This window comes from Pseudorca crassidens, chromosome X (assembly GCF_039906515.1).
Source record: "Pseudorca crassidens isolate mPseCra1 chromosome X, mPseCra1.hap1, whole genome shotgun sequence".
NCBI lineage: Eukaryota > Metazoa > Chordata > Mammalia > Artiodactyla > Delphinidae > Pseudorca > Pseudorca crassidens.
Window position 1 is genome coordinate 95,674,916 of NC_090317.1, and position 14,312 is coordinate 95,689,227.

The window sequence follows — 14,312 nt, forward strand, 5'->3', positions numbered from 1 at the left end:
ACTATATGCCAGCTACAGCATCATGTTGTGAAGCTGAAGACAATCCTGAGAAAAACAGACACCTTCCCCTGTGTCTTGGAATTGACCATCTAGTGTACACAGATAATACACATAATTGCCACAACTCCGAGTGCTGTCAAGGACAATAAGAGAGGCCATGAAAGCACCCTATCTGCTTTGGAGGTCAGGAAACAGGCTCTTGTAAGGCAGTCATGACTGAGCTGAAATCTGAAGGGCACTGCAGGCTGTGGGAAGAACCCAGGGAAAAACTCTGGGACAGGAAGGGAGGAGAGCGCTCCTGGAACCGAAAGGCTAGCATACAAAGCTAGAGGCAGGGTGCGGAGAACTGGGGTGCAGGGGGAGCCCATCATAGAGCTGCTTTCTGCCTCTTCTGGATTTGGGTCTTTATGTGAAAGAAAATGGGCAGCCGTTAAAGGGTTTGAAAGAGAGATGCGACAAGATCTGATGGCGTTTTTAAAAGACCACACTGAATAGAGGGTGAATGAGAGGTCGGAAGGCAGCAGGAGGGGTGATGGGGATGAGGGCTAGTTCAGAGGCTGTGACGGTGACCCCGACCACAGATGGTGGTGACTTGAATCAGGGTGGCGGCAGAATTGGAGTTTCTTGAAATATTTAAGCCAGTAGCGAAGGGCTGGATAGGAGAAGAAACAATATGTGATCATGGAGGATGGGGGGGGGGGGGGCAGAGGGAGGAGTTCCCAGCCAGTGTAAGTGTCTGGGCATTGGGACCTTTAACCGAGGGTCAGGGTAGGAAGGGTCCTCTAGCCCCTAGGCCTCCAATCTTTCCAACCCAAGGAGTGGCTTTGAAACTTTGGCCTGTGACCCCCAGGGAGAAATACGTTTTACACTGTCCGCCCGCACACAGACAGGGGATAGAGAAATTCACAAGACAGTGCTTCCCCGTTTCATGTGCAACGAAGGCAGATTTCCTATCTTACACTATTAAACAAACAAACAAACAAACAAAAACATAGGTCCTCTTGGCCTCCCCTCCCCCCTCCCCCCAGGCGTTGACGGCGGCGCTGATGGCGGCGGGGACCACTGTGGCATCACCCGCATTTGGACTTTGTGACACCAGGGCCGGGAAGTCCCAGAAGTGGGATGAGTCGAACTTCCTGGCGACCTACCGCCCAGCGTACAGAAACGGAGATTTCATGAAGATGAATGAGCCCGGCGCTCGCCAGCTCGGTCTGGAGGAGGACGGGAAGGAGGTGCAAAGAGTGATTTCGAAACTAAAGAAGCCATGACCCTCGACAGCTTAGCTAATAAATTAGCCACCACTGATACCTCGGAGCTCAACTCTCCAGTGCGGGAGCCGAAGAAGGATGGGGCGCACACCAGCAAAATCTTCCTGGACAAACAAGAGAAACAGTGGCAGTTCGAAATGAAAAGGAAGCTTCACTGCAACCAAGGACTGAACATCAAACTGGCCAGACAGCTGATTTCCAAAGATCTACAACGTTAGGAGGTTGAGGACGAAAACAAAGAAAGTTGGCGTGCCACCAGCCAAGACAAGACTACCACCATGAAAGAATCAGAGGACGGCCCCACCAGCGACGAGGAACTGCAGACCCAGTCATTCAACGACGAGAAGACAACGTTTGATCAACGCTGCAATTGTTTGTCAGATCCAAACCCTGTTCCTATAACCTGCTGCTTCTTGTTCTGTAGAGCTCATGCTTCAAGTACTGAAATACTCATCAGTTAAATTGTACTGCGATAATTAAACGGTAAACTTAGAAGATAATAGGTTAACTGGAAAAATCCCTGCTTGCTATTCTGTCTGGTTCTTTGCCACAAATACCAATTCTGATATTCGTCTAAAGCCCCATTACTTTGAGAAAACTGTTGGTTAATGTACATAGCATATAGCTTTCGATGTGTTAAATGTTTAAAGGGGGACTGATTTATATTCACTTCTAGCTGTACTAACTTTTATAGAAAAGGTTTTGTTACAAAATCTAAATGCAATTGGTACAGTGGGTTATGTAGTCTGATAAATATTCAGGCTGAAAAATACTTGTCTTTAGGGTGATTGGCCTGTTTCATTGAGAGGAGATATATTATAAGAGTTATTGTTACATTTTACCTTTAAATTTTCCCTTTATTTGCTTTCAGTGTTTATAAGGAAATGACTGAATGTTTTCTCAATAAAAAAATAGTCCTTTTTCCATGGATTATCAGGTTAAAATGGTGCCAACGTCTATTTTGTTTTTGTGCACTAGATGGGCAGATTTGATATCAATTATTTGTAAAAGTCTAATATTATCTAAGTGGTTCCTTAGACCTGTCTTACCCTCTCCATGCTTTGTTTCCTCAGTCCTCCTGGGGCATACACAGCACAAGGCTTTATGGAGTATCATAGATTGTCAAAATATTAGAAACTCTTCTTTCTCTCAAATATTCTTTTATTTGTTGCAGTAATGTCACTTCTATTTCAACCATCATGGCCTCTTCAGGCTTTTAATATGTGGAGAAAATAGATTGAATAGCAGAAGTGCTATAGTCAGGAAAAAGAATCCAACTGCTACATTTCTACACCTTTTTGGTTTACAGCCTGCTAAATAATTTGCTATTATGAGTTCATCATTTGTCCTAATTAGCTTTTAGAGAACAACTGAGGTTTTTTTTTTTCACAACTGACTCCTGTGCAACCAGTGACATGATCATAGTTCCTGAATGTACACAGACAGACGTCAGCCCAAAGGTTTTATGTGTATTTCCATTTTTTTTCATCGAAATTTTTACTGAGATAACTGTGGGTTCACATGCTGTTGTGAGAAATAATACACAGAGATCCTGTGTACTCTTCATCCAGTTTCCCCCAGTGGTAACATATTGCAAAATGGTAGTACAATGTCACAACAGGATATTGACATCAATACAATTAAGATACAGAACATTGGGCTTCCCTGGTGGCGCAGTGGTTGAGAGTCTGCCTGCCGATGCAGGGGATGCGGATTCGTGCCCCGGACCTGGAGGATCCTGCATGCCACAGAGCGGCTGGGCCCATGGGCCGTGGCTGCTGGGCCTGCGCGTCTGAGGCCTGTGCTCCGCAACGGCAGAGGCCACAGCGGTGAGAGGCCCGCGTACCACAAAAAAATAAATAAATAAATAAAATAAATAAAAGATACAGAACATTCCATCACCACAAGAATCCCTCATGTTGCCCTTTTATAGCCACGTGTTCTCCATTTCTATAATTTTGTCATTTCAAGAATGTTCTATAAATGAAATCATATAGCATGTAACCTTCTGGGATGTACCAGGTTTTTTCACCCTTTCACCCACTGAAGGACACATGGACTAGTTCCAGGTTTTGGTATTACAAATGAAGCTCCTATGAACACTCATGTACAGGTTTTTGTGTGAACATAAGTTTTCACTTTTCTGGGATAAATACCCAGTAGTGCAATTGCTGGCTCACATGGTAGTTACAGTTTCTTAAGAAACTTCCAAAATGTTTTTCAGAGTGACTGTGCCATTTTACATTCCCACCGGCAATGTGTGAGCATTCCAGTTTCTCTGCATCCTCACCAGCATTTGGTGGTGTCACTATTTTTTATTTAGGTCATTTTTATAAATGTGTCCTGATGTCTTACTTTGCCTTTCGCTAATAGCTAATGATGTGGAACATCTTTCCACGTGCTTATTTGCAATCTGTATATCCTCTTCTGTGAAATGCCTTTTGCCCATTTTTTGATTATTTTACTGTTCAGTTTTGAGAGTTCTTTGATTTGCAAATTTTTCACAATCTGTACCTTATCCTTTTACAGATACTTTTGCAGAGCAAAAGGTTTTAGTTTTGATGTGGTTCAGTTTATCAGTTTTTCCTTTTATTCATAGTGCTTTTGGTACCCTAGTCAAATGTAATCCAGAAAGACACTTTTTTCCACATCATGATTTCCTAATTAAGTGACACGGCATGAGGATGCATAGAAAATGGACCTTTATTATTTGTTTGATTTTCCTTTGGAAAAAGGAATCTGAAAATGTTCAGTTCCAGTTTCAACTTTCTATCAGCATCACCTCCTCTGCTTAACTCCTTTGATGTTACCATTTGTTCACTCATTTTTAAGAATTAAATTCAGCCAGGCTGGCTATTTAAAACCTGGGACAGAAAATGGTATAAATGGATTGCTAAAAAAAAGTAACTTCCACTTGAAGGTCAAAGCAAATGCATTTTCCCCCTAGACTTTGAAATTATTTCCATTTTTTCCCTCTACATTAGTACACTAAATAACATGTTGTAATAAGGCACGATATTATTTTAAAAAATGATAGTAAGAGCCACTAAATTTGTTCCTTTGAATTAAAACCTCAATTTGACAAACACCGAACTCAAAGCATCTTAATATTTTCACTTAAAGGATTTTGTTCTTTGTGTGCAAATATCACCTGGGACTAACACTGTAGTACTTATCAGTCCTTCACACCTTAGAGTAAATGAAGAACATGGTATACATATTGACTGGGGGGGGATTATAAAAATGAAAGGAGAGAAAGAGGTACCCAGAAGTGAAGAGTTGGGAAGGGAGGAGAGGAAAAAAAATGAGGGGGAAAAAAAAGAAGAATGGAGGTTTAAGTTCACTAGCTTTAAAAGTCAGGACTAGCTCTCAATGAGCCATTAACTCTGAACTGTCATCAAGAGGACACGAAATCTTAGTGAAGAAATGATGAGGAAAAGAAGAGTTCTCTTCTCCACCCAACCAAATAATTAAAGCAATACTACTACCACAGCCTGTACTACTAATTGTCATTTATTGAGTATATGCAATGTGTCAGACTCGGTACCAGGGCTTTGAAAGACTTATCAAATTGAATGATGCCAATGATCCTTTAAAACAGTATTTTGCCCGTTTTAGAAATGAGAAAATTTCAAATAATTAAAATTACGTAATTGGCCCAAGTCTATAGCTGCTAGGTGGTAGAATCAGGATTCACACCCAGGCCTTTCTGGCTGACTCAGGCATGGTCTTTTCCCCACCATACAACACTGGCTCAATGCAGGTCCTTGATGGTGATAGATGGCCCCCCTCTCACCCTCCCCTAAGCACACACGTCTGTCCTGATAGTGTAGGAGGGGCTATTTTTCTGTACAGCTGAGAAGTACAACCGGTCTAAGGAGAATGTTCTCCAACCTAGGAACTGCCCGTGCCCTCTGACACACTGCCCCGAGCCCTAAGTCCTCCTGCTACTTCCTCCCATCCCCTATTCTGAGCCTGTGCTCAGCCAGGAACCTGACACATTCACTCACAAAAAGATGCCACTGAGTGAAAGCATATTTGTCAATTGCACTTTCAAGTGAACAAACATTTACCAAGTACAGCCACGTGTCAGAGGCAATAGCCGGGGCTAGGGAGAGAAAGATGAATGAAATACAACCTCTGCCCCTAAGGAGGTCTGAGTCTAGTGGGGGAGACCTGTATGGTTCTGAAATGATCATTTATGAAGCCGTAAGAGGCAGAGGCTGCCTGTATTAAAAGAGGGATGAGTCCTGGTTTAGGTCATGTAACTGCTTGAAAGCAAAGAAGTGATTTCCAAATGCCTGCAGAGAGAGCAGCAGCCTTCAGAGGAGCTCTGGTCTCTTGTGAGGTCCTCCTGTCTGAAGGCGAGGACAGAGGGAGCCTAGCCCTTGAGACCTGATCTGGTTCAGGAGTACAGGAGGCCCAGCTCACACTTGGCTGGGCTTGGGGAGGAGTGCAGTACAAAAGGGACTGGGGGCAAACCATAGCAGGATTCACATGTGGGGAGGTAAACAGAGAGAGATGAGCACATAGAGGGGAGTAACAAAGGGTTCTGCATTGCATTCTTGAAGAATCCTTTTCCACTAGACAACGCTGAGAGTTTTGTTTTTATCTTATTGGAATGAGGAATTGTAGATACTCGGTCTCAGAAGAGAAGCAGTTATGTAAAATGTGAACTGTAAACCATGCTTCCTTCTGTTGGCTCATGCTTTATGCAGCTGTATTGTCCTTTTCTGGAACATTGGGGCCATTGTTGAAACCCTGGGTCAGGGAGGGTGCTGGTATGTGCTGTGGGGAGAGAGGTGCATAACCTCATCCCTTCATTCCTCCAGATGGCTGGGGAGGGGGTGTGGAGGAAGGCCAGGAGAGTGGCAGCAGGAGAGGCACGTCAGGCTGGAGCGTGACAGAAGGAAAGGAGAACGGAAAGAAAAAAGGGGACGAAAGACTCCAGGTGTGTAGGAAATATTGAGAAAGTAATGACAGCATTCAATACCATGAACCTCTTGGATTTTTCTACTGTGTTAAAATTTTATGTCGCTGGGCTTCCCTGGTGGCGCAGTGGTCGAGAGTCCGCCTGCCGATGCAGGGGACACGGGTTCGTGCCCCGGTCCGGGAAGATCCCACATGCCGCGGAGCGGCTGGGCCCGTGAGCCATGGCCGCTGAGCCTGCGCGTCCGGAGCCTGTGCTCCGCAACGGGAGAGGCCACAACAGTGAGAGGCCCGCGTACCGCAAAAAAAAAAAAAAAAAAAAAAAATTTATGTCGCTTTCTTGGGCCATTGAGCCAGTTCCTGTCTGTTTTACAAATGGTCTAAGAGTCCTGCCACTCCTCTGCTACCCTGGTGACAAATCAGGTGTTTGGGGAGGGCCCCCCTTGGCGAGAGGCTGGCAAGTGGAGACAGAAGTGAGGAGTGGGGAAGAGAAAATGCACACAAAATGAGGTGGCTGGAAAGATGATTTAGGATTCACAGGGGAGTGAGGTGATGTCCCGTGTAGGACCACACCACTCAAGAGACGCTGCTTTTTTTTCAATTGAAGTATAGTTGATTTACAATGCTGTGTTAGTTTCTGGTGTACAGCAAAGTGATTCAGTTATATAACTATATACTATACTTCAATTAAATATATATATATTCTTTTCCATTATGGTTTATTACAGGATATTGAATATGGTTCCCCATGCTATATAGTAGGTCGTTGTTATCTATTTTATATATAGTAGAGAGTATCTGCTAATCCCCAGGAACCACTTCTGTGTGCCTCCCTGTCCCCCAGTCTCAGGTAGCAGCCTACACTTTCCCCCAGGGGCTCTGATGACTGCTCACACTATCGTTTGCCCAACACAATACCGTACTTCGATGATTAGGATTATTAGGGAGAAATGTGGGCAAGGAGAGAGATGAGGGATGGAACCTCCAAAATCCAAATGTAGGGAAGAATACACGCAGAAATCTTTGATAAGAAACTTGATCAAATTAGTGCTACCATTTTAAGACAGAAAAGTCAGTCCATAAGCTACAGGATGCAGCATTTATACACATTCGTTGGCGATGGGGTGTGGGTAGAAGAGGCTGAGCTCTTTGCCAGTGTCCACACCGCTTGGGCTTTAGCAGCTGAAGCTGCACGTGCAGGGGCTTTTGGAAGATTTAAGGATACAGGCTGCAAAAAGCCTGGGGAAAACTGAAAATTGCTGGTGTGTGTCTGTGTTTGTGGCAGGGGTGTGGGGTGGTGGGCTGAGGGGGGGAAAGCTGCCTTAGGCATTTTTTCTCACCAGTATAAACACAGTTCTCTAATATAAAGTTATATATTATTAGCTCTTAAAAATATAAAAAATTGTTTTTATCATTGTGTAGGCAGAGCATATTTGCATCACTGAACCTGCCTATGCATGCTGGGTAATAATATCTTATTCTTGCAAGGAGCCTTCTTTTTCCTTTTTTTTTTCTTTCCTGTTTTAAAGCAGACTCTTTGAAAGGTGCATATGAACCCCGTTTCCATAGCAATTGCAAGCATCAGTGATAACCCAGAGCTTCTAACTTATAATATACAGGCTACTCTATTAATGAACTTCAAACCGCATTTCCATGAGACAACGGCTCAGCCACTGATAGATAAGGTCAGACCCCATCTCCAAACTTTAAATTAAATCAGGTTAGATCAAAATGCAGCAGAAGGAGTGTCCTTTTGGAAAGTGTGCTGTTAAAAAAAAATACATTCTTTGTGGAGGCAAAACAGTTGCTTTTCTGGTTTGTAGTGCCCAGATGGAAAAATCCTAAAACAGATACAGCTTCTTCTGGGTTATTAATGGCATGTTGTCATTTCCTTATGCTATTTGTGAGTGAGTTTTTCCCGTGGTAGCTCAGACTCTAAGAAAGCACATAATCCTTTACCCCATGAAGAACAGGTATGATGGTTAATTCTAGCTGGGTCTGAAATGACACTACTTCAATTGTAATTTATCAACTTGTTTATTCATGCACTAAGTGCCAAGACTCAGTGTCTGCCTTCAAGGAGTCCCCAGATTAGTGGAGAGCTCAGCCTTGTCACCAGACCATTTCTATAAGGTGCAAGAGCACTTTACAGAGGCCCTCGAGGGGCATTGCCCAAGGTCTTAAAAGGCCTTCCCATGGAGTTGATTTCGAGGATAACACTTGGAGGCGAAGTGGAATTTAACCAAATGAAGAGAGGCGAGCCCAGGGAGATTGGCATTTCGGATGTAGGTCAAAGGCAATGTGGTTTGTTTCAGGGACCTATATGGTGTCCTATAAAGGAGAACGGGAGGGACTAAAGAGGTAAGAAGGGCTCTGGAAGGTTTCACCTACGACGCTAAGGCCTAGGGAACCAGTGACATTTTTAAGAAGGAGAGTGACGTAATCAGACTCCTGTTTTTGAAAGACCATATGCTACAGGGTGGGGCCTGGAAAGGAACAGGGTGGGGAGGGCAAAGCTGGAGACAGGAGCACAGATGTGACATTGGTCTCAGGAAGCTAATGATTTTAACGTTCAGATGTGGACCCTCTTCACCTCTCACTCACAGCAAAGGCACACACCGCTCTATGCCAGGCAAAGCTTGGTCCCCAGAACGGCAGCATTAGCATCACCCAGAAGCTGCTTGGAAATGCAAATTCTCAGGCCCCATCCCAGACTTACAAAATCAGCATCTCTGGGGCTAGTGCCCAGCAATCTGGGCTTTAACAAGCTTCCCAGGGGATGCTTATGGACGTTCAAGTTTGAGAACCTCTGCTGTACCATACAGCTTCTGAATTAGCTGAGCTCAACTCTCTGTAGGACAGACCTCACTGTTACCGTGTGTGTGTGTGTGTGTGTGTGTGTGTGTGTGTGTGTGTGTAAAGTGGATACAATTTTACAAAAATTCATCACATTGGATATCCGGACAATGCACAGGTTTGCTGAGAAACTTCCACAGGTACGCTGTCTGATTCAGATTACAGCTATATTCAATCTCTCCCCACCTCTCCATATGTAACTCTTTCCCTAGGCTTTCCTCACATTTCTGTACACTGAGTCCCCCCCATTCACATCCACACACTCACTGGTGCAGTGGGCATCCCTGCTGCCACCCGCAGAGCCCCAGGATTTGTCCATATTTCCATCTTTGCTTGGGCTATTCGTTTTGCCCGGAATATATGTCTTCCTGTTTTACCGCATATTTTATTCACTCCTCCACATTCAGTGCCAACCACACCTCAAACTCCTAAGTTAGCATAGTGGGTGCTTGCCTTAGGGGATGCAGAAGAGTATAGTAATTGACAGGGAAAGATTTAGAGTCAAAAAAAAATCTGGGTTTGCCCTATGTTCATAGCAGTACTATTCACAATAGTCAAGACATGGAAACAACCTAAATGTCCATTGACAGATGAATGGATAAAGAAGATGTGGTTCATATATACAATGGAATAATACTCAGCCATAGAAAAGAATGAAATAATGCCATTTGCAGCAACATGGATGCAACTAGAGATTATCATACTAAGTGAAGTAAGTCAGGAAGAGAAAGACAAATACCATATGATATCACTTATATGTGGAATCTAAAATATGACACAGATGAACCTATCTACAAAACAGAAACAGACTCACAGACATAGAGAAAAGACTTGTGGTTGCCCAGGGGGAGGGGGGTGGGGGAGGGATGGACTGGGAGTTTGGGGTTAGTAGATGCAAACTATTACATATAGAATGGATAAACAACAAGGTCCTACTGTATAGCACAGGGAACTATATTCAATATCCTGTGATAAATCATAACGGAAAAGAATGTGAAAAAGAATGCATCTATGTGTATAACTGAGGACTTTGCTGTACAGCAGAAGTTAACACAACATTGTAAATCAACTATATTCAATAAAAAAAATCTAGGTTTGAATCCAGGCTTTACCATAAATTAGCTGGGTGACCCAAGGGAAAGCATGTCACCTCTCTGAACCAAGTTTCTGCACCATCCAATGAGGATAATAATAACAATGCCTTCCATGTATGGTTGTTGGAACGATTAAGTGAAAAGATGTTAATAAAACACATGGCCTTTAATAAGTATTCAATAAATGGTAGCCATTATTATTATTTTCTCATTTGCGCACATTTTCTCTACATCTGTTAAACTGCTGATCATTTCTGTAATAGTGCTAGACATTTCTGAGTCTGTCTCTTTTCTCCCACTGGACTGAGGACCTCTTGGAGATAGGAGCTGTGGCCACATGTCTGATATCTCCCAACACAGTGCCTTCTACCCAAGAGATGTTAAAGAATGGAGCTAGAAGTTGCCCTTGGAAATTTCTTCTTCCTGTCCAACTGGATTCTCTCATGTGCCTGTGATTTACCTAGTCAAATACAGTTTGTTCTCCAAGGCTCCTCAAGCTTCAGCACCGTGAGCTGTGAGGGGTACAGGTGAAGACAAAGTGAAAACACCAAGGCCATCTTCAAAGAGAAGGTTACTTGAAGCAGCTGCTTGGTGTTTTCATCACCACTAAGTCTGCACAGTAGGAGATGAAATGGGAGGGCAGCAAGCAGGATTTAGATATAAAGCCTGTCTAGGTTTTAATTTTACAATGTGTTGAAACGTCTAGGACACAGCCAAGTTTATGGGGCTATATGTATACATATAGCTGATTCACTTTGTTATACAGCAGAAACTAACACAACAATGTAAAGCAATTATACTCCAATAAAGACGTTTTAAAAAATAAAATAAAAGCAAAAACCATTTGAAATCTCAAAAAAAAAGTTTATGAAATAAAGGAATTAATTCTGTCTCATGAATCCAAACCACAGGTAAGAACCGCATTCCCTTATTTATAGGAACACCTGACACTTTATACTCTCAGAGTGTTTCTAATTCTTTTTTCTTCTGAATTCTCTTTATTAATTATTATTGACTTTGATAGCAACATACAGTTTTTAGAGCTGGGACGAGTCTTAAAGACCCTTTAGCCTAACTAAAGGGTTACCTCTACCTCACCTTAGCAGTAACGTCCTCTGTTTCATAATCTACAGAGACCAAAAAGTCACCCAGGGCATATGAAGCCAAGGGGAAGTGATATTTGTATACAGTCTCATGATCGCTCCCTTTTATATCTGGGGAACATAAATTGAAGACAGATTGAAGCGTGTTTTCAAATTGGTTTGGGCACCGCTCTTGTATTTAGAACTCAGAAAATCCTTCGGGGAGGATTTGTCCTTTCTCAGAAAGCCTGACTGCAGACCAGCCCCCGACACCCTCTCTGGCTGACATTTTGCCTCTTCCAGCTGTGTGGGGAGGCACCTTGGTCCTCTGGGAGCATCTGAGCCTAAAGACAATGCAGGAAAATAAGAAAGATCAGTGGTGCACGTGGGACCACCCACGACTCCTGAATTCCTCATCTTCTCTGAGTGAGGGAAGAGGAGGGACTCATGGTCCCCTCCCTGCCTGTGTCCCTGCAGCTTCCTCAACAAATGTGAGATGCAAAACTACCTGCGTCCTGGGGTTGTTGTGAGCACTTCGTGAAAGAACACCTGGAGAGGGCTTAGGATGGTGCCAGGCACTGTTGGCTTTATTTAATATTCTTCTTGCTGTGTTAGCACTGTCTTGAAGCTCTCCGTGGAGCTCTGGGATCAATCACAGCCAGCTGGGGCCCTACCTTAAGAACTGGCCCTGAACAAAGGCAAACTCTGATGCTCACAGCTGGGCAGAGCGCATCCCAGGAGCCAGCATGCTCTTCAAATCACAGGCTAGGTTTGGTGCTTGAGCTGAGACTTGGCTGCACTTCAATCAGACCCCATGGTGATTGCTGTGATCTGCCATCCAGATCCTCCCTTTAGGATTACAGCTAATGAGAGTGCCCTCAGCTGTCAGCCCTCTCCTGCCCAAGAATGCCTCAGGTGAAGACAAACACTTGGCTCAAGATCACCCCTCCTTCCTGGAGCGGCCCACATCCAATGGCTGGTATGTGGAGGACCAAGGGGTCTTTCGATTTGGACCCAACTCAGGACAACTCTGAAAGGCCATTCCAGCTTCAGAGTTCCATGTGGATCTGATCGAGATGCACCACTGAGACTTCAGCCCAGCTGGACTTCTCTCTCTGCCCAGTCCCTCTTCCTTCCCCTCCTTACTATGGGTGTTGCTCCCAAGAGCCCCTCTAAGAACATCCTGTATGCCAATATCCAAGTCAGAGTCTGCTTCCCAGGGAAACCAACTTGGGACCAACCTCTAGCACATGCTGAGATGAGTAGGATCTAATGTCAAACCCAAATCTCTCTATCCAGTCCTCAGAAATGGACCATCTGCAGTCCACTCTAGCTGCTGAAGTTTCAGAGATATGTCTGGCTTCTGGGTTTTTCATGTCAGAACAGCATACAAAGTTAGGGATAGAGGTTAGTTAGCAGTGAGAAATAAACAAGAGACAGAACACCCACCTTAAACATTGCCATACTTAAGTATTGCTTGGACAGGACTCTCCTGACCCCAACTCTTGGCTTGGGACCTGGGAAAAGCCAACATTGCCCTTGCCCAATTAGCTCTGTTGAAGCTTTAATCAGCCTTTTCTCAGGCCCCTCAGGAACCCCCCCACTCTCTTTTTGTCCATAATTTATTAGGGATTTCTGATCCATTAGTTCATCAAACTCTGATGAGTAGTGGTTGCCAGTATGGACACTGGTTGATGACAATCTTAAGTCCAGCTGACAACAAATATGTACCAGCTACATTCTTAAAAATCCCTCCAACATACCTAAAAAGGTGGATGGCCATGCCACCTGTTAGAAAGTACTTGCAAGTTGGGTTTCCCTGGTGGTGCAGTGGTTAAGAATCCACCTGCCCATGCAGGGGACACGGGTTCGAGTCCTGGTCTGGGAAGATCCCGCGTGCCGTGGAGCAACTAAGCCTGTACACCACAACTACTGAGCCTGTGCTCTAGAGCCCGCAAGCCACAACTACTGAAGCCCGTGTGCCTAGAGTTCGTGCTCCACAACAAGAGAAGCCACTGCAATGAGAAGTCTGCGCACCGCAACAAAGAGTAACCCCCACTCTCCACACCTAGAGAAAGCCCACGGGCATCAACAAAGACCCAATGCAGCCAAAAATAAATAAATTAAATAAATAAATTTTTTTAAAAAAAGAAAGTACTTACAAGTTATCATGAGATGGAAGCTCTTCCATGTCTGGTTTGAAATTCACTAAAGGTTTCTCATCATCATTTGAATGCTATATATAGCTTTGGTGTATCAACTCTGCCCCGAGTTGCCAAGACTCTAATCTGTGCCCTTCTGGTGCCCTGTGATAAGAAAGAAAAATTATATTCTAATTTCCTGTCTACTTCTTCTAATTTCATATCTACTTCTTCTATTGCTAAAAATGATCTATTGTCTGTGACACTGGATTTGGGGGAAAATAAGATGGAGAAGAATAAAAGTAATGTGCATGCTACTTGGACGTATGTATTTATTTTCATGCAAGACCATTAATATCCCTGGGGTATCCAAACCTATTTATATCCCATCTGTTTTCTTCCTGCCACAAACAAAACTTCCGTGCCCTGGAAGGCACAGAAACAAAACTTCCGTGCCCTGGAAGGCTTTGATTCCACTGCTCTGAAGCTTCAGAAACAATGTGTGCAAACATTCCGTAGTCTATAAACATCATGTGAGCTAAAGAAAAAAAAATTTGGAAAAGAAAAACAACAAAAGCAAAGGAATTTTAGAATCTATAACCTCCAATCTCATCTTAGGATCAGAAACGAGAGTAATCACTAATGGAAAATCATATGTGCATGGGTAGGTTCTTGATGATTTGAGCCTACAGTCATTTTGTTTGTTTGTTTAAACATTGACCCTGTATGTATTGGTGTGCTGGAAGTTCAGCTCATCTGAGATTGGGAGGACAGTAGTGGCATGAACTTTCCTAAAAAGTCCACACAGCGAGTCTCACTTTTTTAAGTTCATTGTCTCCAGAGGACCCAAGAATATAAAGTGAGTACACAGATTTGGTATCTTCACTAATGCCCCTTTGGCTAAGTAACTTTAATCAAATATCCTTGAGCTTGAAATTTTAC

General features: G+C 43.6%; 1 protein-coding gene across 1 annotated transcript; it reads left to right on the plus strand.

Annotated features, from left to right (window-relative positions):
- Positions 1 to 1,046: 1,046 nt before the first annotated feature.
- On the plus strand, positions 1,047 to 1,729 carry PPP1R2C (PPP1R2C family member C). The gene is given in 2 exon segments (XM_067722740.1): positions 1,047 to 1,227; positions 1,230 to 1,729. Coding segments are annotated over 2 exon segments (681 nt in total).
- The last annotated feature ends 12,583 nt before the right edge of the window (positions 1,730 to 14,312 follow it).